Source organism: Plecotus auritus (genome assembly GCF_963455305.1).
Source record: "Plecotus auritus genome assembly, chromosome: 5".
NCBI classification, from domain to species: Eukaryota; Metazoa; Chordata; class Mammalia; order Chiroptera; family Vespertilionidae; genus Plecotus; species Plecotus auritus.
In genome coordinates this window covers 116,506,205-116,531,180 of record NC_137776.1, presented here as the reverse complement: position 1 = coordinate 116,531,180, position 24,976 = coordinate 116,506,205, and the positions used below count along the sequence as shown (strand labels likewise).

The 24,976-nt window shown below is 36.7% G+C and overlaps 2 protein-coding genes across 2 annotated transcripts in view; both read right to left on the bottom strand.

The window, feature by feature from the left end:
• Nucleotides 1-3,116, bottom strand: part of CAAP1 (caspase activity and apoptosis inhibitor 1) — a 30,700-nt gene extending 27,584 nt beyond the window's left edge. Inside the window, exon 1 of the mRNA XM_080669323.1 lies at nt 2,762-3,116. Coding sequence (XP_080525449.1) covers nt 2,762-3,007 — 246 coding nt within the window. The 5' untranslated portion in view covers nt 3,008-3,116. The remainder of the gene's footprint in view (nt 1-2,761) is intronic.
• A 4,344-nt stretch (nt 3,117-7,460) lies between these two features.
• PLAA (phospholipase A2 activating protein) overlaps nt 7,461-24,976 on the bottom strand; it is a 43,727-nt gene continuing 26,211 nt past the window's right edge. The window contains exons 7-14 of the mRNA XM_080668592.1: nt 23,654-23,823; nt 20,340-20,497; nt 19,428-19,647; nt 17,395-17,466; nt 14,159-14,227; nt 11,614-11,715; nt 9,922-10,086; nt 7,461-8,619 (exon numbers count right to left, since the gene is read on the bottom strand). Coding sequence (XP_080524718.1) covers nt 8,054-8,619; nt 9,922-10,086; nt 11,614-11,715; nt 14,159-14,227; nt 17,395-17,466; nt 19,428-19,647; nt 20,340-20,497; nt 23,654-23,823 — 1,522 coding nt within the window. The 3' untranslated portion in view covers nt 7,461-8,053. The remainder of the gene's footprint in view (nt 8,620-9,921; nt 10,087-11,613; nt 11,716-14,158; nt 14,228-17,394; nt 17,467-19,427; nt 19,648-20,339; nt 20,498-23,653; nt 23,824-24,976) is intronic.

Below are 24,976 nucleotides of genomic sequence, written 5' to 3'. Positions count from 1 at the left end.
TCAAAACAACTGAACTGCATACTTGAAATGGGTAGATTGTATGGTATGTGAATATTTCCATAAAGCTATTACAAATAAATACATAAATAAATAGGAACTCAATAAACAATAAATATAATGGCACTCTTGGAATTCTGAGATGTTATCTACATGATTAACATAATTTATTTTTTCCCCTCACAAATACACTGACTTCTCATTAGAAATAGGGTTTAGTTCTGTATGCAAATGTTTACAACTTAGCATTATTGGTCTGAGCATCATAATACAGAATACTAAAGATATGGAAACTATTTAAGATAACCAAAATTGAATCTAGAAGGTGTGGGAAAACTGAATACATCTGTAACTATCATAGAATTTGGAAAATAAAAAAAAAAAAAAAAAAAAACACCTACTAGACACAGACTGATGTAAGCTATATGGGTCAATAGTCAAGTCTGGACAAAAAGAGGAAAGGCTCTCAACTCAATCCCTGAGGCAAGCAGACTTTTGATACCGAAACCAGAGAAGATAACTACAAAAATAAAACCCACAGGCTGTTTTAACTTAGGAACATAAACTGAATTAAAAGTAAAAATACTGAATTCCAGCCAAGTACAACCAAACCAACAAACCAAATACTAGTAGGTATCTCAAGACTGCAAGGATAGTTCAATATTAGTTAATATATCAATAAAATTACATTAGCTGATTACTGGAGGAAAACTATGTAATCATCTAAACAGAATGCCATAAAAGCATTGGATAAAACTCTACAATCCTCATGGAACTAGGAATTGAAATTTCCTTAACCTGATCATATTTATATTTCAAAACCTATGGCAAATATATTAGTAAAATATTATAAATGTTCCCACTAAAAAAAACACCTCATACACAAATGTTCATAGCAGCGTTATTCATAACTAGAGGCCTGGTGCACAAAGTCCAGGAGCTCCGGGGGTGGGGGTAGCGGGCCTAAGCCGTCAGTCAGACGTCCTTAGCCCTGCTGTGGAGGCAGGAGAGGCTACCCCTGTGGGAGTGCACTGAACACTAGGGGGCAGCTCTTGCATTGAGCATCCGCCCCCTGGTGGTCAGTGTGCATCAAAGCAACCAGTTTTTCTGCTGTTTGGTTGATTTGCATATTAGCCTATTATTATATAGGAGGATAGCCAAAAGGTGGAAGCAATCTAAATGTCCATGAAGTGACAAATGGAATAACCAAATGTGATATTATTCAGCCATAAAAAGTACCGATATGAGTATCAACATGTACGAACTTTGAAAAAACATGCTAAGTGAAAGAAGCCAGTCACAAAAGACCATATACAATATGATCCTATTCATTATAAAATGTCCAGAAGAGGTACCCAGCAATTTCACTTCTGAGCCTCCAATCTGAAGTAAAAGTAATTCTTGCACATGCTATATGTACAAGGGTGTTCGCTTTTGTATCATTTCTGCAATAGCAAGAAAACTGAGCACCTAAATATTCATCAATAAAGATACAATGAAATATCAGGCAGCCATTAAAAAATAAATTATCTATACTAATAAAAGGGTAATATGCTAATTAGACTGGATCAACCAGCCATCTTCCAGACATCAGACTTCCTTCCGGACAAAGCCATAGTGGAGGGGGCTGAGGCAGAGGCAGTTAGGGGTGATCAGGCTGCAGGGGAGGGGAGTTGGGGGCCAGATCAGGCCAGCAGGGGGTTAGGAGCAATCAGGCAGGCAGGGGAGGGCATTTGGGGGCGAGAACAGGCCAGCAGGGGAGGGCAGCTGGGGGTGACCAGGCCAGCAGGCAGAGAGGTTAGGGGCGATCAGGCCAGCAGGGGGGCAAGGTAGGGGCTATCAGCCCAGCAGGCAGAGGGGTTAGGGGCAATCAGGCAGGCGAGTGATTAGGAGCCAGTCGACCCGGAGTGGGAGAGGGATGTCTGACTGCCGGTTTAGGCCCGATCCCAGTCGGACATCCCCCAAGGGGTCCCAAATTGGAGAGGGTGCAGGCCGGGATGAGGGAATGCCCCCCCCCCCCCCCCGCATGAATTTTGTGCACCGGGCCTCTAGTTGCATATATAAAGGCTCCTCATCCCAACAATGCAGCGGCATTATCCAATTCAATGGGGGCAATATCACAATAAGGCTTATATGTAGAAATTTAAGTACACACATCTGATAAGAATCAATGAAGAGACTAGGTATCAAACTATTAATGGGGAGGGAGGCTTAAAAAGAGCCTGCCACACTTTCCCCTTTATTTCTGTGTTGTATAACTTTTAAGTATGTATTTGTGCACAACAATTTTCTTAAAAACACGGTATTTTGGCAGGTCGATGGAACATAAAGAACATGTCTTTTACGTAGTCAGATATTGGACACAATTCTAGACGTTGGAAACAAACTGTGACCGGGTAGACGTTCTTAATTTCTTTGACACCGTTTCCTCATCTTGTAAGGTGGAGTTAAGCGTAACCTGTTAAAGGTGAAGATGTAGAGAGAAGTAAAGCGACGCTGGCAAGGGCGTTAAAGGCTGGCTCTCTACTCATACTTTTTAGGGAGACAGGAGACCACAGGAGTGAAGAGAGCCAAAAGAAAAATGAGTTCGTTACCAGCAAATTCAGGAACCTGAAGTTTAAAACATGGGAATGCGGGGTGGACTTAGGGACACGCCCCTCCGCACGGGTGGAATCTTGGTGGCCAGCGCTAAGAGCCCGGCGCGCTTCCCGACTGTCACCCGCATCCTTCCGAAAACGCAGCGGCGAGAAAGGCGAGCACGCACCTGCGGCACCGAGCCCGACACGCCGCAGGACGAGTCCGTGCTCCTCCGCTTCCGGCGCTCGCCGCGCTCCAGGCCGCTGCCGACGCCCGCGACGCTCCCAGTGAAGCCGGCGTTCCCGCAGCCGCCGGCGCCGTCACTGCCGCAGCCGGCCAGGGTGGCCACCAGGTCCGGCGTCGCGAGTGCCGCCGCCGCCTCCTGGCCGCTTCTTTTGCGCCGCTTCTCCCGGGAAGACTTCTTCCCCGTCATGATCCTTGAGATGTAACCATCAGAAAGCCCGCCGTCTCTGAAGCGACCTAAACCTCACCCCGGCAGCCGGGGCGGGCGCTGGCGTCGCAATTTGGCGTCATTTCCGGCCTCGTCGCAGACGCGGTGAGGCGTTTCCGGAGGAGGTGCCGAAACTAACGCGCCGCCTCCACTAGTCGCGCAAGTGAATTTGCTGCATTGTTGAAGTTGGTTGTTTTTTCCTCTACAAAAGCTGGATTATGGAGTTTTAAAACAGCTCCCTGCCTTATTGATACTAGTTTTTAACCTTTGTCAGTATACAAATGCACTGGTAAAGGTGTAGTTTTTGATTCTCCAATTTCATTGCTCTTCAGTTCTTACGGCACAAATAGCATTGTAACAAAGAGAATTTAGGGAAAACCTCATTATCATCATCACCTGGACAGTTTTTAAAAAGGTTTCCTGGGGAATTATACAGGAATAGGATCTTGTGCTTCGTTGTCTTTCCCGATAACACTAATTCCTAGGTATGATTCCTTTTCACTTCTAAAGGCACTTGGCACTAGTATTTCATTGTATTTTCTCAATTTAATATTCAAATGCTGGTGTTTATTTTGTTGACATTTTGTCACGCTTCAGAATAATGAAGCTATAAGCAGCTAAAGAAAAACAACTGCATTTCCCTATGGCATTTTGTACCCCCAAAAATAAATTGATCCAAGGATATCAACATCTTTTTCTTGTTCTGCTTAATCCATTCCTTGGAATATGGGACCACACACTGAAACCTTTCTAAAAATTGGTGCTAATGTATGAAAATACTAATTTTTAACTTGCATTTTTGACTTGCAATGTTGAATACTTTCCAACTGGTTGGAACACTATTTCCTCATCAAATCACCTGATAATAAGTTTAACAATTTACTGTAATCAGTGTGTTGGTTATAAATGTACACTAATTATGTTGGTTAGATGGGAGAGGAGCAAGAATAAAATATTGTTGGCAGATCACTGTTCCTATCTTTTTTACCTTTTGAATGTTCTTTGTATACAGCAGTCACTTTTATTGTTAATGAAGATGGTAGCCTTGTGCTATTTCTAAAAGGAATGCTTGATAAGCACTTATGTGGCATACATTTTGCTAGGCTTTTATATAAATCTTATTTTGTTCTTCTATATTTTGAAATTCCCGCGTACATATAATTAAACTGGAGCTGAGGTTAAGCAACTTGCCTTAAATTAGCAAGTAGTGGAAATGTCATTGAAATGTATGCCTTTAACTCATAAGCGGATCCTCTTTCACTATATTGTGCCTCTGGTTGTTCTATTAAATATTTTTAAATAATGTAGAAATAAGCAAACATTTCTTCCTTTGAAGACACAAGAATGAAAAAATGTGGTTTGGAGGCTTGTTTCAAGCCACCTTCTAGTCTATGTATCAAGCTTACATGCCTCTACCAGTACCATAGTTGAAATGGCTACAACAAAGTGTTGTTTTTCTCTATATTGATATCCAGTGTTAGCAACATCATTTATCAAATATCATTCTCTTCTTCATTGTTTAATTACTGCTAACTTGGTATATATTTACCGGACCTATTTCAGTTTCTTCACTTGTAAGATTACTAACAGTGCTTATCGCATAGGGATGAAGATAAACTTAGAATTAGTATAAAGTAATTGCTTAATGTATGCAATTTAGTTTAAATTGTCTGGTCTTTATAATGATACTTAACTGGTTTTCTTTAAATCCAGTTGCAAAATATTGTATAAACATTGCTATATCATGAGACTTGAAATTTGGTTAAAAAATTATCATTGCCATGGGACATTTTACTTTCCTGATTTATTACAGTGAGTCCAGGGTCCCCACAGTCATTTTTAAGTCACAAGATCTCACCTTTGGCCTAGGACCAAAATCAGCCTACTTATTCTGTAGAAGGGTGTTAGCTTTCTTCTTTTTAAAGTTCTCATTGCTCACTGTATTCTGAAGACTATTTTCCTCCACAAGAGGCACCGAAGTGGTTTACTTGTTGCCCTCAAAGTCAAGATCCTGCCTTTCTTAGTACACCCAGAAAAAAAGCACCCTAATTTTAAACATTAAACAAAACCTGGAAAAAAATTGGAAAACTATGTCAATTAATAGGAAATGGGTATACCCATACATTTATTAAGGAAGGTGGAAGTAAGCATACTAATGTATGTCAAGTTTAAAGATCAGGTTAACAATGTATATCATTCCTTTAAAAAAATAAAACATGTTTACATACCTATATTTATATGGTATTAAACATGGTTCTCTCTGGGTAGTATGATTACAGGAAATTTTTATTTGTATATGTGTCTCATTAAATGAATATGTATTTTTATATTCAGAAAAAATACTGAGGATATCATAAGAAAATGTTTAACTGAAAAAGAAAAAAATATTTAAAATACTAAACTATCACTTAAGCACTTACCTTTCAAGTGGGATTTTTTTTCCTTTTGCTAAATTGTATTTTATGACTTTTCAAAAACACATGAAATACTGGTATAGCCTGGCAGGTGTGGCTCAGTGGTTGAGCACTGACCTATGAACCAGGAGCTCACAGGATTCCTGGTAAAGGCACATGCCCAGGTTGCAGGCTCGATCCCCAGTAGGGGGCATAGAGGCGGCAGCTTATCAACGATTCTCTCATCGTTATTTCTCTTTCCCTTTCACTTCCTGTCTGAAATCAATAAAAATATATTTTAAAAAAATACTGGTATAATAAAAAGTTGTTTAAAAAGTTATACACTAATAGGAATCAAAGTGTTTACAATATGTCGCCCCTTACATGTTGAAAAGTAAACATATTCTTAACCAAGACTGTATGTCCAAAGGTACCTAGTATTTCAACATATTGTAGGTAAACTGTTTGTAACATGCTAATAAGAAATCAGTGTAATGTAATGGAACCAGGCTGACCTTGGCTAAACCCCTTAACTTTCAACTGAACTTTGATTTAAATCTCTGAATTTCAAATCAACAATAGTAAAGCACAGGTTCATAATGGAACCAGCAAGTAGAATCAAGTCTGGGTATACACCAGAAAGCTGCAATTTAATACTTGGCAAAATACATATCTACTCTTTATTTACCCATTCATTTTTGACATTCCAAGTTTTCCCTTGGATTAATCTAGACCAGGGGTGGGGAACCTCTTTTCTAGCCAAGGGCCACTTGGATATTTATAACATCATTTGCTGGACATTCAGAATTATCAACTTATAAATTAGTCTGCTCTATTTGGTCAAATGTCTAGTTAACTCACCCCTAATGACCTTGGCAGGGCCAGACCAAATGATTTTGTGGGCCTTATAGAGCCCACAGGCTGGACCTTCCCCACCCCTGATCTAAACAATCAGAATCTTTTTCTCCCCTATTGGGGAATTGATCTTCTTTGGCATTAAGCTAGAAAATTCATGGTTTTATATAACATAAATATGGAGAATACAGTGCACTATTCTATGCAGTCCTCTTTATGAAAAGATCTTTCCTACTTTTTAAAATGTAAGTTACACTTACCTTCATTGAAGTTTTCTTAGACACTGTGGGAACCCTGTCCAGAGTATGCAGATGTTCAAGGCGTGGGAATCCTAATCAGGGTGTTGAAGGCTAATTTGCTATATGCAGGTGCAAAAGCAAGGACACAGACACTGCGCAGGTGTGCCCTTCTATAACCCAAAAGATTGATGCCATTATTTGGCTAGAAGCCTCTTTGTCTAAGGTGATAGCAAGTGTGTTACTGATCAGCCGGTATGAGGCTTTTATATAGGGCTGCAGTACGTATAGTGGCCGCTTAGTATGGCTCCTGTGTTTGCTACTGTATTAGCAAAGACTGCTTGGTTGGACTGCTTTGTCTAATGGCTAGTTAGTAGCAATGACTACTTGGACTGCAATAAAGCCTCTCTTATATACCCAAGACTTCTCATGTCTTCTCTGTCTTCTAATGCCCCGCGTCCAAGGAGGTCCAGTCCCTGGCAGAAGGACTCAGACCCAACAGACATAATAACTGCATAACTAATAGGGCTCATTCTTTGTGTCAGTTGCTAGGATGTTCACAAATTTGTGACCCCCTGCCTCTAGGAAGTAGAGCATGGTATGCACTTTTCTTCTTTTCCCCTATCATGATTCATTCTATTATCTTTACTTCTGAAAATACAGAGATAACATCAGGATTCATTTAAGGGGTTTTGGGAATTAAACATCGAAGTGGTTAGTACAGCACCTGGACCATGTTGGGGGCTCAAAAATACTAATTTCACTGGACTTGCCAATAGCATCGTTTGATGTATTCTTGCTTGTACAGTTGCCTAAAATTTAATGCATTCCAAATTCCCTTTGAAATAATGAAAATGACCAAAAACAATCAAATTTAAAAACTGGAATAATGAAATTACCTCAAATAGTGAAGGGCAAAAGAAACTACATCATAAACCTTGAGTTAACTTGAGTTAGCTTGGTAATTTGCTTTTACTTGATCTAAAAATGAGTCATCAAACAAATTCACTTTCTACTTAAATGAATAAATTATTTTACATATTTTCAATATATGGAATCATTGACAACAAACTTAAGTTTTTAAAATTTTTAGAGTAGTTATCCTAAAACAAGACCTTCTATCAGTGCTGTTGAAAGAACCCAGCAATGAAAATGAGCAGAGCAGAAACTCAATAAAAGACAACCACCAACAATTACCAACCAAGGATATATAAGTAATAAAAACAGATTTAAATAAAAGCTCATCTTCTCCTGTGTGGCTAAAATACACAAATTATGCCACGGTAGTTATTGATTATAGCTCCTTCTTAATTTGTTTTTAAACTCTTGAAAATCTACCCAAATTATACAGGAAAATCTCACAGTTCATCAGTGCAAAAACTTTATTTCTCCTTCATTCCCCCCCACTACCACCCCTTATTACAAGATCTAAAATTTTATTTAATCCACAGCATTTTTTAAATGATCTGTTATCAGTCATGTAAAATGTGAGGGGGAAAAAAAAAACACTAATCAATTTAAAATCTCAGTCCCCTTCCCCATTGTTACAGCAAATTTAGGATAAGTTTACAGCATTCACTTACTTTAGCTGGTTCTGATACTGAGGCATACTTTTTTATTTGAGAATCAACGCCTAAAGACTTGGCTAACTGTATAGCATTTGAATCATCACTGATCAGTGTCCCAAGAGCTACAAGAAGTCTAAAAATGGCTTCTAGGTCTTGTACAACTTCGAAGATTGTGCTAATTACTGACAAGCATTGAGCTTTTCCTTCAATGTTATGGTCTTTATGAAAACAAACAGAATAGTTCAGGGTCAATGTAGCCAAAGCAATGTGAATGTTCTTATTGCTCCCTGATTTCAGTTCTACTGCATGGGATATCAGTGCTTCCCTCTGGGACATCATGAGCTTTTGTCCTGCCTGGCCAACAAAACAATTGCAAAAAGTCCTCAGAGCAAGCAGCTGGTTTGCTGGTTTTCCTTTAGGGTTCAGAAGACTGGTAAGATGACTGCTGAATTGAGCCCCTTCCTTTTCATTACAGAAGTTCTCATTCACACTGGGATGTTTAACTGACAACCGAAGAATGTCAAGCGCAGGAAAGACGATATCTATTAAGAAGAAAAATTAATGAATATTTATGAAAATCCAGAAAATTCCTGTGACTGTTACTCAATTTTTAAGGATTTTATTTCCTGTTACAAAATTAACACATGCTCATTTCAGAAAATGTTAAAAATCACGTGCCTGCTTATATTTCTAAAACTATGTTAATTGATTTTTCATACTTGCAAAGACTGAACTTACTGCTACAAGATCATATATGCTTTAAAAAGAATGCAACTCTGTTGGGTTATCAAACAGCTGACACACAGTGAGTTTTCAAATCCTTGTGGAATGAATGGGATTGGGACCTTGCTTTTAAAAATTCCATAACAAGACTAGAGTTGAAGAGAGAATGTTCTTTATAGAATTCTAATAGACAAATGCTAATATAGGGTACTTTTAGGTTGGTAGAGGACTTTATATTCAAGGGACTGTGTAGATACCATCTGAACAAATGCGCTAAAAAATCTTAAACATCACTGAACTTTAGGAAACCAGACATTATATGCCTTGTGATATAAAGGTAGCTTATCATTTAGAAAGGGTATGCACCTTTAAAAAACTATTGAATCAGAATCTAATTATGTATAGCAGGACTATAGAGATAGGGCAACTCATTAAGTGGATCAGCCAAATCCACTATTATGTATAGCAGGACTATAGAGATAGGGCAACTCATTAAGTGATCAGCCAAATGGGACATTTTATAGGACAAATGCTTTTTTTCCTCCAATAAATCAATAGCGTGCGCGCGCGCACACACACACACACACACACACACACACACACACACACACACACAATAGTAGGGGAGGACATTTTTAGAATTAAAAGTTAAATGTCTGATAACAAATGAAAACTAGACTTTTGGTGGTGAGCACTGTATAGTGTATGCAGATATCAAGTTGTAATGTTGTACCCCTGAACCTTACATACTGTTATAACAACCAATGTTACCTCAATAAAAATAAAATTTTAAAAATAAAAATTAAGTAAATTTACTCAAAAAATAAAATCCTTTTATCAAATGTTTGTAGCCTAGAGTTGACAGGTCACAAAGAGTTTCTTGCATGGCTTGCAGGGGATCCACAAATGCTCTGAAATGGAATACAAAATGACACACGTATGGGGTCATTACATTACCTTCAGATCCTCACAGCACATGCAAGCAAAACAAGACAATAAATTGCAGTGATGTAATGAATCCTTTTTGTAAATTTTTTTATAACAAAACACCAAAAATATTGATTGAAATGAAAAGACATACTTTCTACTTTCTAGTTACATTGTAAAGAGTGTTTCTGTACCTTCAGGCCAGTTAATAGCTTTCCACAAAATCTGAAGTTGTTGGGCTGTGGGTTTTTCGAAAGAACTATTACATGTTATAGAGAGTATCTTCTCAAGAAGTATCAGGTCATTCTCAGTTAACTTCTTCTCTTCTGGTGCAGTTCCATTAAGTTCCTTCAGTTTACCTAAAACCCAAAACCAAACCTTCAAAGTTCTCTAACTCTAACCAGCCATATAAAATACATAAATGCCAAGTTTTTCAATAAGTACATTACCATACACGATGGGGAAGTAAGACTTTTCATGGCAATTATCAAAGACCATAAAATAAGGATAAGGCTTGAGAGTCTTTTTTTTTAAGCTGAAAGGTTACTGTGATCTTTACCTATTATTTTCTAAGATCTTCTGAAGCTTTCTGCTTTGAATAAGTTTGAAAGTGTAACATATTTGTAATCATTTTGAATGGCTTTCAAAGCAGTATCATGTCATATATAGCCACATATAAGTCAATCTATTTTCTCAATGAGAAAATTTACAACTTTTAGCCAACTTATACCATTTCTACTAGTCAATGAAATAATCAAAAACTTTAATGTCTATTTATAATAATTTATTGACTAGTTCCATCTGCACCACTGACATCACATTATTTTAAACACAATTAATGGAAATAATTAACTTTTCCCACCATATTCATTATTTCATGAAACAGTTTTAAACTCTTTACATGCATCTTCAATACCATATCCTGTCGTCACTAGTGTCACTTTGAGTCATCTAACACTGTTTCCTCAAAAAATCTTTATCTCAAAACATAAACAAGCCGCAATTCCCATCACAAACGTTTTAAGAATATAAATTGTCCAAATTTACAAATTTTTATCAATCAGAACTGGAAACTCGGACCTGTTTCACTATTTCTGGCACTGAAAAATTAAATACTATCAGAATATAGAAAACAAAGTTTATTTAAGAAATGCAAAAAGAAATCTCTTGTATGTATTATATATGAGTTGAAAAATGTCCAGTTTCCCATAGGTGTACATATACTTATTGTTCTAAATAAAGCAATTAAGAAAATAATTATGAATGATTTTTATGAAAGTATAATTTTATAAAGATAGGATCATTCTGACCAAAAAATAAAACCTGTCTTATATTCAAGTATGTATGTTACTTCAAATAATTCTCTATTAGTCTTTGGCAAATAGAACTGGTAGTATTCTAGGTTCACCCCCCATCTCTGCCATAAAAAAAAAACCACATCATTCTGTTTTGAGAAAAACAAATTAGCAGAAAAAGCAATCAAAGTCAACTGAGAAGTTTCATTTTTAATGGTAAGTTTAAACAGCCTTATTTCGAAGGACTATTAATTTTTTTAAAGCCAAAATTTTTTTTTTTAAGTTCTTGACTCATTCTTTTTTTAACATTAAGAACTTAGGGGATGGGATTCACTCATTTCCCCTTTCGTTTTCTTCTCATTAAAGTCATCATAAAACATTTACCTTATTTTTGCATAAGGCGTCTTACAAAATATTAAGGGTCCATGATCAGATTGTGCACTTGTAGTCCACAGTTGTGTAATACCACAACAGAAGTCTCTATCATGGAAGCACCAGTTCCCAGCTCACGTTAGGAGGAGAAATGGCGTTGAGAGCATGGAAAAGAGTCTGTGGATATATGAGAAAACTATTTAATTAAAATATACTTACCCAATATTTGTGTAGGGTTTGCTTGGTCAAAAGTGACAGCCTCTTTTTTAGGGAAATAAATATTCACCATTTTAGATGCAGCTGATTGGTAGGCACTACTCCCTATTACAGAACAGAAAATGTTGAAAATCATAAGGAGTGGTCAAAAATGACACTTTTGTAATTGTATGACTTTGTTATTACAACTTAGATATGTAACTACTCAGTGCATGTAGTAATAACCTCAGAAAAAAAGAAAAATCATTTCTAAGATTTTATATACTGTTTATACGTGATATAATACATTTTGGTTTTGGAATGGGAACTTAAATATAAAACAAAGGTTTTCTATTTCATATTTTCTAATCATATTTTTTTATAAATTTTTAAGATCAAAGAATCCAAAATAACTATGAAATTCTCCATTCCCATCTACTCTAAGGTATACTGATCTCTTTCTTCTCATGTCTTTTATTGCTTATTCCAAATGATGTAGTAGGCACTGTCATTTTCTATATCATTTTAACAAATCCAAGTTTTCAGTTCTTGAAAGTCAAAGGTTTTAGTCTTTTATGTGATTTTACTTCTTAAGTTTGTACATATTACAGTAACTGATGGTAAACAACTAAAAAAATGACACAGGGTGAAAATTCATACACAGTGAATAAAATTACTTCAACTAAAGCATAATTTATTTCTAAGACATCTTACTAACATTTCAAATCTTAATATATACATTTTTGTTCCAATGTAAAATTAAGGTATTTTTCAAAAAGATGAATAAAACATCTTAATCTAAGTATGTTAAAATTACAAGGGGGAAGGTAGATAGTGCAAATAATGAGATAAACATACAAAATTAATTGCTTATAAGGCATAAAATATTTATTGACATGCTCAAAGATGAGCAATACAGACATTGCCGGTACTCCTGGTTATTATTCTAGTTGTGGTAAGGAGAATTCAAACTAAATGTCACCCAAACAATTAAGTATGATACAAAGTTCTCTAAAGGAAAAGTATAGGTTGCAATTAAAGCATATAATAGACTAGGTGATCTATGTGACTGTCCAGAAAAGTTTCCCTGAATTCATTTAATAAATATTAAAATGCAAAATTAAATTTAAAAGAATAAGGAGAAAACAATAATCTGTGGTCTAAGAAACAAAGTTCCAGTATTCCAAAAGAAACAAGAGTGAACAGAGCTCTTGAGGTAGAACACAGCATGGTATGGCTAAAGAACTAACGCAGGCCAATATGGCCAGGCGGAAAAAGGCAGAGAGGAAAGGAACACATGGCTGAGGAAATACTCAATGGGAAGCCATGCAAGGTTTTAATCAAGGAAGGGGCATAATCAAGTTAGACTATAAAGAGATCATCAGCTGCAGTGTGAACCCTGGAGAGACCACTTTGGAGGCCATTATTTCATTAGTGTAGCTGGGAGATGACAGTAGCATGGACTAAAGTAAATAAAGTTCCAGTATATACACCAAATGGTTAAAGACTTCTGGAAATGGGATGAAGCACTGTTAACTTCAGACTCTTCTGTAAATACAACAGGTACAGCTAACAATTACTAAGCACTTACTCCGTATAAAGTGATTTGCACATACTTTGTAATTTTAAGCTCTTAACTCTAAGAGATAAGATTATCTCAAGTTTATAAATGAAGAATGCAGAAACAGGATGACTTTCTAAATGTCAAACAGAATAAAAAGTAATGGAACTGAGGTTTGAATCTCAAACATTCCTCACTCCAGATTCCTTAATCTTAATTACTATGTTCAATACTGCCAGCCAAAGGTACTTTCAAAATGAAAAAAATAGCTTACAAAATCACACACCAAGTTAGTTCTTAAGTAGAGTTTATGGGTATTTATTTTATTATGCTCAGTAACATGTCACACATATTCTCATATAAAGTAGGAGAAAATATATGCCAAGATATGTTAAACTTGCAAGAGGTAAACCACAAACTTAGTTCTGCATTTTACTGACTAGATACTAAGAATAAAAAAATTAGTTGTTCAGAAGGTGGACTATTATATAATTCTAGGCCTAAATTATAAAAACAAATTATTTTCAGAGCCCCCTTATGAGAACAATGTGTAATGTAGTGAATAACATTTTTAACACATTAAGAATGAACAAAGGAGAGACTGGAATTAACTGGGATTTGGCAAGTGTACTGAGGAAAGCAGCCACAGTAGAACGGAAGTATATTAGAATCACATTGGAAGATTATGAAACTGCCCTTGCCAAGGACACACACCCAGAGCAATATTAGACCAAGTGAGCATCCCTAGGGATGAGGTTGAAGTACTTTTTCTAAGGCTCCCAGGTGATTCTAATGTGCAGTAATGACAATTCTGAGAACACTCTAAAGCCAGGAAGTTTGGTCTTGATTTACTATATAGAAAGTTCTCCAGCAAAAAAACAAAACAAAACAAAACAAAACAAAACAACCCGCCAATTTTCTTAATCTTTTATTAAATAAGAGTTTCAATAAACTTTAAAAATCTAAAAAAAAAAAAAAAAAAAAAAAAAGGAAATGAAAAGTGTGTACCTGTAAATGGATCAACTCCAGATATGGTAGCTCCCATACTTGCAGACCCTGGCACATAACGGCCTGCACCTAAAATGCAATAATACATCGAGTAAGCAAAAGCAACTGCAAATTATAAAGTTCAAACTGCCTCCCCTTATATACAATAACTTATTTTCACTTTTAGTCATACTTTGAAATGGTATGTTTACATATAATAAATGGGCTATAAGTTTAATACGGAGAAATATTTAGAACAGTGCCTGGAATGTAGTTAGTTAGTGATCAATAAATGTTAACCAGGAAAGTAATCCTCAAGTTATAAAAGAAACAGTAGAGGCCTTATACATTACTAGAGGCCCAGTGCACGAATTCGTGCACCAGTGGGGTCCCTTAGCTTGGCCTGTGGGATCAGGCTGAAACCGGCTCTCTGATATCCCCTGAGGGGTCCCAGATTGTGAGAGGGTGCAGGCCAGGCCGAGGGACCCCACTGGTGCACAGAGTCAGGGAGGGACGTGGGAGATTGGCCAGCCAAGGAGGGACCGCAGGAGGGCTCCAGGGCGTGTCCGGCCCATCTCACTCAGTCCCGAATGCCTGACCCCAGCAGCAAGCTAACCTACCAGTCAGAGCGTCTGTCCCCTGGTGGTCAGTGCATGTCATAGCAAGCAGTTGAGTGGTCTTAGCATATCATTAGCATATTACCCTTTGATTGGTTGGATGAACGACCAGTCGACCGGACACTTAGCATATTAGGCTTTGATTATATAGGATAATTACAAAGTTAAATGAATTACAAAAGCATTAGTGAACTGGAGAAATTAAAAGGTTTCCATAATGAAATGTTAAAAACTATTCTAGTGGCACATATAATAAGCAGAAAAGAGACTAGATAAGAGTTTTGGATGCTATGACAATAGCCCAGTCTCATATTTTAGATTATACTTGTGGCTGTCTCTTTGAAAATGGAAAGAAAGAAATATGAAAAGTGTAGAGAGAATAAGCAGAATTTGGAGAAGTTCGGAATCCTAGACCAGCCTGTATGGAAAGAAGAAAGATGAGTATCGTTTTAGCCTCTGAATTAATATCTAGGGTTGGTATAACCAGTGTAACAGATGCAGAAAAAGCAAGCAAAACTAAAATACAAAAAAATTTACAAAAATTTTATAGAATTAAAATAAAGAACACAAAATAACAGGAATTGAGGTTTTACTATATGCCAGCTAACATGTTAAGTATCTTACATACATATACTCATTTAAATATTAATTAGATACCACTACTACTTGTAATACTTTGTTATAGGAAGGCTGAATAACTTGCCAATGCATTCTGAGGCAGAATGTAAGCACACACTTTCCTAAATATGGTTCTCTGACATTTAGAGATAGTCACCTGCTCAACATGCAGATTCCCAGGGCTTCACTTTAGAAACCTATAGTGAGCTTTTACAACAACCTAACAACAAACCACACCCAAGGCCATTTAATTTAATCAGAATCCATGGATGAGGGATCAGGGCATGAGTATTTCTAACCTCCTCACTAATCTAGTGTGACAAAATCTATGGGTAAGACCTTGTCATAAGTAATTTAAACAAGCATCCCAGATGACTCTAATTAATATTAGAAGTTTGGCAACCACATAAATAAGGAAAAGAAAAAAGAATGAAGATGGACGTTAAGTTGTAAGCCAGATGGGCAAGCATTTTGGCCTCAGTGCTTTTGGTAAAATTGGGGGAACATCAACAATAATAATAGCTACATATATTAAGGGCTTAAATATATTTTTCTATTTTTCCATCTAGAATACTTTACATATATTTTATGATTTAATTTTCATAATCTCAATTTGGTGGGTGTTATCTATTTTTTAATAGTTCAGTAATCCTAATAATTCCGTAACTCTCTTGGACATTTATTGAACATGCCATCTTGCATATCTCCATAATCACTGCATCTTCTGAGGTATTGACATTGTGCAACAGTGAGACATGCTCCAGTTATGATGGACTTCTCTTGATTTTGTTGGTATTGTTTGAAGCTTGTTATGTTCTTTCCGTTCCAAAAAACATCTGCCAATGAGATTTGGGAACTCTGCTCTAAGTTTCAGCGCATTACTAGGCCTGAATATGCCGACAGAGTAAGTCACCACCTGATCTACTCTTCCGATCCTTAGTACCTTTTCAAATCGCATCATGTCATCAAAGACTTCCTTAACAGTCATTGCACCATCACAACATTTAGCTTAGCAGTTGGTTATTGTAATATACTAGTTATCAATGCACAGGGTGCAGCTATTTGCATCTGGTCCACCAGTTCATTCACAGGAGAAAGTTCACTGAGAGCAATTCACAACTTCATGACACTGAGCCAAGGTTGTGTGTTGATCCAATCTATGATTTAGATGGGACTGTATGTTGGCAAGACCAATAGATACCATAAATGCTACAAATCTCTTCCCAAGCTTGATATATTGTCCAGGAACTCTGATGAAGATCCAACAACAGCATCATAAAACATATCAAAAACTATTCTGAAAACAGAGACTTCTTCAGCTGTCTTAAAGTCCAAGTCTGGCCATTTTTTCCAGTAATGGTGATGCTGAGGCATGCGTACCTTGGTCAATAGTCACTTTGAAGATACACACCAACACTTTTAGGGCTTCATGAAGGCAATTAATAACTTAGGTTAGGAAGACTAATCCTGGGTAGCTGGTGAACTGTCTCCTTCCACACTAAGGCAAATATGCCTGGGCAGACTTCTTGACTGCATTGCTCCATCCAATTCAGGGACTCACATGGCTCCTTCTCTGCTCATGATCGGTAGCATCTTGCCAGTGATAGCACTTATCCTGTGTCTTGGTTGGTGGGCTCCCCTATTATCTAATTTCACAGATAAAAAAAATAGGCTCAGACAAGGTAAGTAACTTGCCAATTCCTCATAGCAAGTAAGTGGTAGAGCCAAATTTTGAACCAAGGTCTGTCTGGCTCTAAAACGTATGCTCTTAATTACTCTCCTGGCAGGAAGGACCACTAGAGAAAATGATGAGCTATAATAATATGCTATTAAAAAGTCACGAGGAAAGTCACAAAAGTACTCCAGGAATGAGCAAAACTTAGAAGTTAAAGAAATGGAGAGCCATCAAAATTGGACATACAGATAATGAAGTGTCAGTTATTGAATAATATCTCCAAAGTGGAAAGCCCTATCATATAAAATGCATTTAGTGGAGATACATTAAGCAAAGCTGCATCTCACCCGTAAAAGGATCTGCTGCAGACAGTGTGTTAGAAGAGCCTGATGAAGAGCCTGGAACGTACCGACCACCACCTGTGTATGCAAACAAAGGAAACATAAGAAGACTCTAAGCTTGGAGGAAAACAGAAGAACAAGACTGTTACATGGGAGAATAACAAATTATAGTCAAAAGTGTTACAGTTGAAAAGACTAGTAAGAAACTAAAATTTCAGTGATTCTCTGAGCTTTGTTTTCTTAACTTTAATACTTTATTATATCTTAGCCCTTACATTTAAATATTGAAATGACCAGGAATTCAAATAGAAAAAGAAAATTGTAGGTAGTCTCTGACCTAATATATACATACAATCAGTTCCTGTTCCTATACAAATTCACTAGAATTCCTGCTGTTGCTTTTGCTATCAGAACCACAGGCATCAAATGTTAATCTTTTAGAAAACCCCCGGATTCATTAATTCATGTGTCAAACAGTGCATTCAGTGTAGGGATCCAGCAGAGAACATGATTGCTTGTATCCATTGAAGCTTACAGCCTACTGGAGAAGAGAATTATAAAGGGGATGAGTGCTAGAAAAAAAACAGACTTCCATTTATACCTTTACAAATGCATGGTGAGTGTGCATATACGTTTTATTAGAACCTCTAGGGAAATAATCAGAGGTGTCTACAAAAAGATATATGTAAAGATGCTTATAAAGTTAAGCTTCAGAAGAGTAAAAAAGCCATATAGTGTCAGATTTCCAGATAGAACCAGATGCTCTAATATCTGTCCTCAATCCCACAAACAGCTTACTGCAATCATGTGTTCCCTCTTTTGCACTGCAGTCTGAAATTCCACCAACAGCAATGTCCAGGTAATACCTCCCACTGCTCTTTTGTACAGTGCAGCTTTTGGGAAGGCTGCATCATTTATAGTTCAGTAGTGAGTCAGACTGATCATCCTGCTCAAGGCAACATGCAGATGAAATTAGCTTTATTATATGAACTGATGATGGAATTTTGAAAAGAGGAGAAAATTTGGGGACATGGAGTGTCTATCGGGGAAGAAGAAAAAAGGACAGACCTATATAAGGACTTGAGACAGGAAGAAGACATGGGACCCTTCCTTATAAAACAAGAACAATAGCAGCATATGAAAAATGGAGTCAAACGAACCACAGCAAAACATTAACAATTCAGTACCAATTTCAAAATTTTATTTAGAGCTTGCTCTATACCTAAGAAAAGAAGAAGCATTTTATTTCATCCTATACCAGCCGTGGGCAAACTACGGCCCGCGGGCCGGATCCAGCTGTTCTATCCGGTTCTCTTGCTCTCCCCTCCGCTCCTTTACTTTGAATTTATATTAGTTCACACAAACACTCCATCCATGCTTTTGTTCCGGCCCTCCAGTCAAGTTTAAGAACCCATTGTGGCCCTCGAGTCAAAAAGTTTGCCCACCCCTGTCCTATACCATGCATGGCTTTGATTCCTGGGACCCAGAATTCAGGCTAATACTACTAGCATTATAATTTATGGACTGGCATGAGAACCTAATCCCACTTGCAAAATTTTAGATACTATGCTATGTTACAAACAACTGACTTAAAATGAACATGTAGAATATAAATCACATATAAAATCTAAATACCCACAGTCCAGTCTTAGATGTGATGCACAACTAATCAATTTAGCCTCATGTGAAAACTGGTAAATTTCATCACAAAAAATATATATTTTTAAAAGTTAACTATATAAAGGAAAATAGAAGTTTCTTTTTATGTCAAATGACTAAATTAAAGTTTCTTAAAATTACTTAGTTTACAGTGTGGCTATATTTTTGTAACAGGACCATTTATAATCATTTTTATAAGTACAGAATTACTATAAAATTTGAGGCTTGCAAATATGAATGTGAAGTAAAAATCTACTGCAGGATCTTGGTTTTTATTTAAACAGCTAATCATAATGGGCATTTAAACACATCAGAAAAAGAAAATTAACCAACACTGATGAAAAGAAGCACTTTAAGACTTAATACAAACCCCAACTTACCTGTAAATGGATCTGACAAACTGGTATTCCCAAGTCCCAACATTTGACCTTTTGTGTTATCAATAATAAATTTTGCCACTTGATCCAAAAACATGGGATTCAAATCATTCTTCTGCAAGAAGTTGTATGCAGTTAACCAGGGATCATCACTGATGTTATATGGCAATTTATAGGATGGTCCACCTTCATTGACATCAATTGAGAAAACATAATCAAATTCCTTTAATAGGAATATAAAAAGGAGATAAATGATTACTAACTTGTATGTTCATATGTGTTAATGACATATATAACACAGATTTTATGTGTTCTTTACTTTAATAATTATAGTACTTAAACTTTCTCCAAAGTGCATTGTTAAAATCTTCACTTGGCATATCATAACAGCAACTACTTGAGTGTGCTGCAACATTAGCATTTCACTGGGGCTGGAGGACGGGGAAAGATTATGACAACATTAATTCTGAGGCCAAAGGGGTTTCCAATTGGCTGATCTCAAGGCCAAAAGTATTAGCTGTTACCATGCTCACCAAAACATTCTGGCATTGTAAGCACTGCCCTGAGGGTCCCTTCTGCCTTTACAAGTTAAATATAGGCATGCAGCATTACAGTAGATGAAAGGCAGCACAGAAGCTCCTAATCCAAAATGGTTGGGGACAGCTTATATATGGTTACGACTAAAAAATGAATAATGCCGAATCTGTCTGTGAAATGCAGCCCTCCCTACATGGAAAGAGATTCTTAAAAAATCTAATTCAAGACAGGGAAAAGAGAATTTCCCCATTGAAATATATTTTTAAATGTTAAAACATGAAGAAAATTGTATTAGCATGGAGAAAGGGAAAAGAAAACCTTTAATAATTTGTTGAATACTTTAAGATAAAGGTATTTAGAAAGTAGAAGTCAACATACTTTCCCTTCATATAAAACTTTTCCAGATGTTTGCTGATTAGCACCAGATGAGCCAACAACATCACCAATTTTTATCCACCTCCCTTCACTAACACTCCACTGATAGGCTTCGACTCTCTCCCCATCTCTGATTAGACGGGTCTGTCCTTCTCTGGAACCTTAAAATAAAAATTTTGAGAATCAAATATAGAACAGGAAAATAAAATTCAAAAACATTTAGACAGAAAATTGTTAACATTAAGGTTTATACATAAAAGAGAATGTGTATTTTGGTTTAGTAGAAAATTTTATCAATCAAAAGATTATTTTAAATTGTACTGGAAAGTGGTTAAAGGAAGCTATTAAATAAAGGTTAAAAAATTTGATTCTAGAAAACAGCTAGCCCATCAAAATTAGAACAAGTTTTATTACTATCTTCTGACAACACTTTCATTCCAGTAGGGTCTCCATTATTCTAGCTTTTCAGGCCCAAAGTATCAAGTCTGATTCCTCTTTCTTGCAGCCACATAGTCAATCCTTTAGCAAATTCTATCAACTGTCTTTAAATATATCTAGAAAACTGTTTCTCCCCACTATCTCCAGCAATACCTGTGGTATAAGCCACCATCGTTTCTCAGCTGGAATTATTCCACGGCCTCCTACTACTGCCCTGGGGTCCCCTGCAGTCTATATACAACCCAGCAACCACAGAAATTCTTGCAAAAGTTTAAGGAGCTCCTGACACATCTCAGCTGAAGACCCTTCAATGGCTTCCCAACTCACCCCTGATAAAAGACTATGTCACTGAAGTGGTGTACAAGGCCAAACATAATCTGCCTCTCCCATCCTCTCTGACCTCACCTTCCACTATTCCTTCCCTCATCCCACCATCCTACTTCAGCCATGGAGTATTTGCACTAGCTATTTAATCTGCCTCTGACACTCTTCACACAAGTACAAGATTTGCTCCCTTGTCTCCTTAGACTTAACTGAATGTCAAGTTCTCAGCAAAGCCTGCAGTGGGAAAGACCCTGCTGTCCTCCAGAGTCAGGCTCCTATTCCATAGAGTAGAGCTGTGGCTGTCAGGTCAGAGACTTCTCTATTCAGCCCCCTTGCCTCTTGCCTTCCCTCGGGGTTACACACTGAGTATACAATCAGTGGTATCTGGGTGGGTGTGATACAAGCCTATTCTAGGCCTTTTCCATCATTGTCTACCCTCCCTCTTACCCTGGGGCAGTGGTAACAGTCTATAAGCAAGGAACCTTTGACATCACATGTTGAAGATGGTGCTTTCCATCAGCCTGGGTCCCCATGACCCCAAAGAGCAAAATTATTCTACAAACATGCTCCAACATACTCTGCCATCAACCGAGCTTTAAATGTGCAATAAACTTTTCTTGTTAAGCCACTGACATTTCAAGGTTTATCTGTTACAGCAGCTAGTGCTATCCTATTACACATTTCCTGACCACTTTATTTGATATGATAAAACAGTCACAGCCATGGCCTTATTTTTCCCATAGTACTTTACTTGTTATCTGACATCTATATTTACTTTTTAATTATCTGTCTCCTCATGTAGAATATAAATTTGTGAGAACAGAGATTTTTGTATCTTTTGTTATCTGTTGTATTCCCAGATCTTAGAAAAATGCCTGGCACACATTAGGCACTTCGTAAATATTTCTTGTATGTATATACATAATGACAAAAAGACTATATTTTGTAAAGAATTATAAAAATATCAAAACATGGTATTAATGAAGCAGTTCTCAAAGTTTTAGTTTCAAATCTCTTTATATAGTTATAAAAGTTATTCAGAAGCCCAAAGATCGTCTTTTAATGTGGGTTGTATCAACTAATTTATTGGATTTGAAATTAAAAATGAGAATATATTTACTTCCTGAAAAACAGTAATAGATCCATTACATACTGAATAAACATTTTAATAAAAAGTAAGTTTCTTTTTAGAAATTCAGTGAAAAGACTGGCAGTGTTTTCCATTTTTGTAAATCTCTTTACTGTCTCTCCTAATAGAAGACGGCTGGATTTACCATACCCACCTGTGCATTCAATCTGTTGTTCTGGTTGAAGTATATAAAGAAAAAAAAAAAAGTTAAGAAAGGGAAGACTAGCTTAATAGCCTTTTCAGAAAAAATATGGGTATTGTGCAAGTAGTAGGTCCTTAAAGGTTACAATCTAGAATCTGAAACCACACCAATGACTTTATCATGCTCTATTAAACTAAAATCCATTGGTCTCTCTTACACTTCGAACATGTCTTTTACCCATTCACAATTTTATTAACACCATGAACTGGCATTTGGAAAATATTGATTAAATGAGTTATGCAGATCATCCACATGTTTACACATTTTATCATTTAATATAAAAAAATCACACTGTTGCCCTGGCCAGTTTGACTCAGTGGTTAGAGTGTCGGCCTGCAGACCTAAGGGTCCTGGGTTCCGTTCCCGATCAGGAGCATGTACCTCAGTTGCAGGTTCCCCAGCCCTGGTAGGAGTGTGTGTGGAAGGCAGCCAGTCAATGTGTCTCTGTCTCTGTCTCTCTCTCGTCTCCCCTTCCTCCCACACTTCCACTCTCCAGAAATCAATGGAATGTCCTTGGGTGAGATTAAAAAAAAAAAAAAGATCACACTGTTAATAGTACAACTGATATCATTAGAACAGTCTTGTAAGCATTAGAAAACTATTAAACTCCTGGTGTGCAGTTACAGATTTTCTAAAATTTCAATTCACAGTAGGAAGTTTGAATTTTATTTTTGGCAATAAATATCATCAGTTGTTTTCCTTAAAGTGACAAGCTCAGTTTGTTCATTTTTTAAAAATACCTGCCAAATACCCAAGCCTGAATAAATAGTTGATTTGTGAAATAAAAATGGCATTCCATGAGAAAAGCAAATAGTTCAGCCTACAAAGTGAATGACTGCACAAATACTGATCTTCCAGATGCCACGGAACTTTGGTGCACTACATGTGTAACTTACATTCTGTCACCCAGAATATTTTTTTAAATTTACTAAAGGGGTGAAGATGTAATAAAATTAATGTTTAATGCTTCATAAAGGACATATGAGGGCAGATGGCTTTTTTTTTTTTTTAAACTACAACTGTATGTTGGTGAAGAACACGACTACCAGACAGTCTGATGCAACTGCTTTGATTTGTGTACTAGGGAGTCAGCAGTTTTACCCACCATTGACTTCTACACTAAATGATTAGCAAAACAACCTTTTTCCCTATCACTTTAATCACTCCAAAATTTTGGAATAACTGCTAACAATTTTTACTACTAGATAACACGGAAATATTTACCAGGTTCATTCAGATGTTCCCTCCCAGGAAGCTGCTCCACATTAATGTTCCCTAAATCACCAGTTTTGGGATCAATGGTTGCCTGAGACAGTTCCTTTTCAAAAGCCTTGATTTCTTCCGCACTCGCTGTCCGATCCACTGATTCTGTAAACACTCTAATGATACCATCACTATAAAGAAAAACTGATTTTAAGTCATTGCCATAGCATATTAACATTATCACACCTGAATGATCCGAAGCAAAAATAATCTTTGTGAACATGAGAAATGTTACTATGTATTTATTGCTGAGTATTGCACTATGCTGACTTGAGCACACACTGCCCTCTATTATTTTTTACTAGTAAAGTAATCAACTGGGGAGCTCAGTTGATTTGAGCATCATCCCAATACTCAAAGGTTGTGGGTTTGATCCCCTGCCAGGGCACATGTAAGAATCAACCAATGAATGCATAAATAAGAGGAACAATAAATCAATGTTTCTCTCTCTTTCCCTTCCTCTCTCTTTAAAAATCAATCAATGAGAAAAGGCACTATATTTTAAAAAAAAGACTAGGGAAAAGTTATTGGCAAAGGTCAGAGAAATATGTATTTAACATAAATTTTAATTCCAAGTTAAATACTTACTATCATAAGAATTTTGAGATAAAGTGTATGTCTTAAAAATCAATATTACTTAGGTGTTATGGTATACAAAGGGTAGTGGGTGGGTTTACTTTATTAAAGGTAGGAATACCCAACATAGGACTTAGCAGGTAGCAGATGCTCAGTATCTGTTCCTCAGGGAAACATGGAGTCAGCCTTTCACATGCCATGAACTAGCAGTATAACCCCAAATCAAAGGGTTTGGTCTAGATGGCACCTTTGGTCCTAACCTCTAATCTCAGAAAACTGACTTCATTTCCATGATTTCTCAATTGTAAATTTTGGAGTGGGGAGGCAAGTTAGCCACTTTCAAATGTACTAATTCTATAGAAAATTTTGTTTCTTGCATAACCTTCCATGAACAGCAATTTCAGCCTTTCAATTCGTTTATTTTTCTTCAACTGTTATACCAACTACTTTTGTTCAGTACCAGAATCATGCATACGGTCTCTCCAAGTCATCTGAAATTCCTTATGGCTTACCTCTGTGCACTCTAATGCCTACCACAGTCCCAGACACATATTATTTATTGTTTGACTAGAAAATAAATACCTTGCACCAACCACAATGTCACCACTGTCTAGCACATAGCAGCACCATAAAGACTGATTTTCCCAGACTTTCCAGATAACTTTAAATATGCTAAGGAGTGGGAAAACTAAGCCAACAAATCAACTG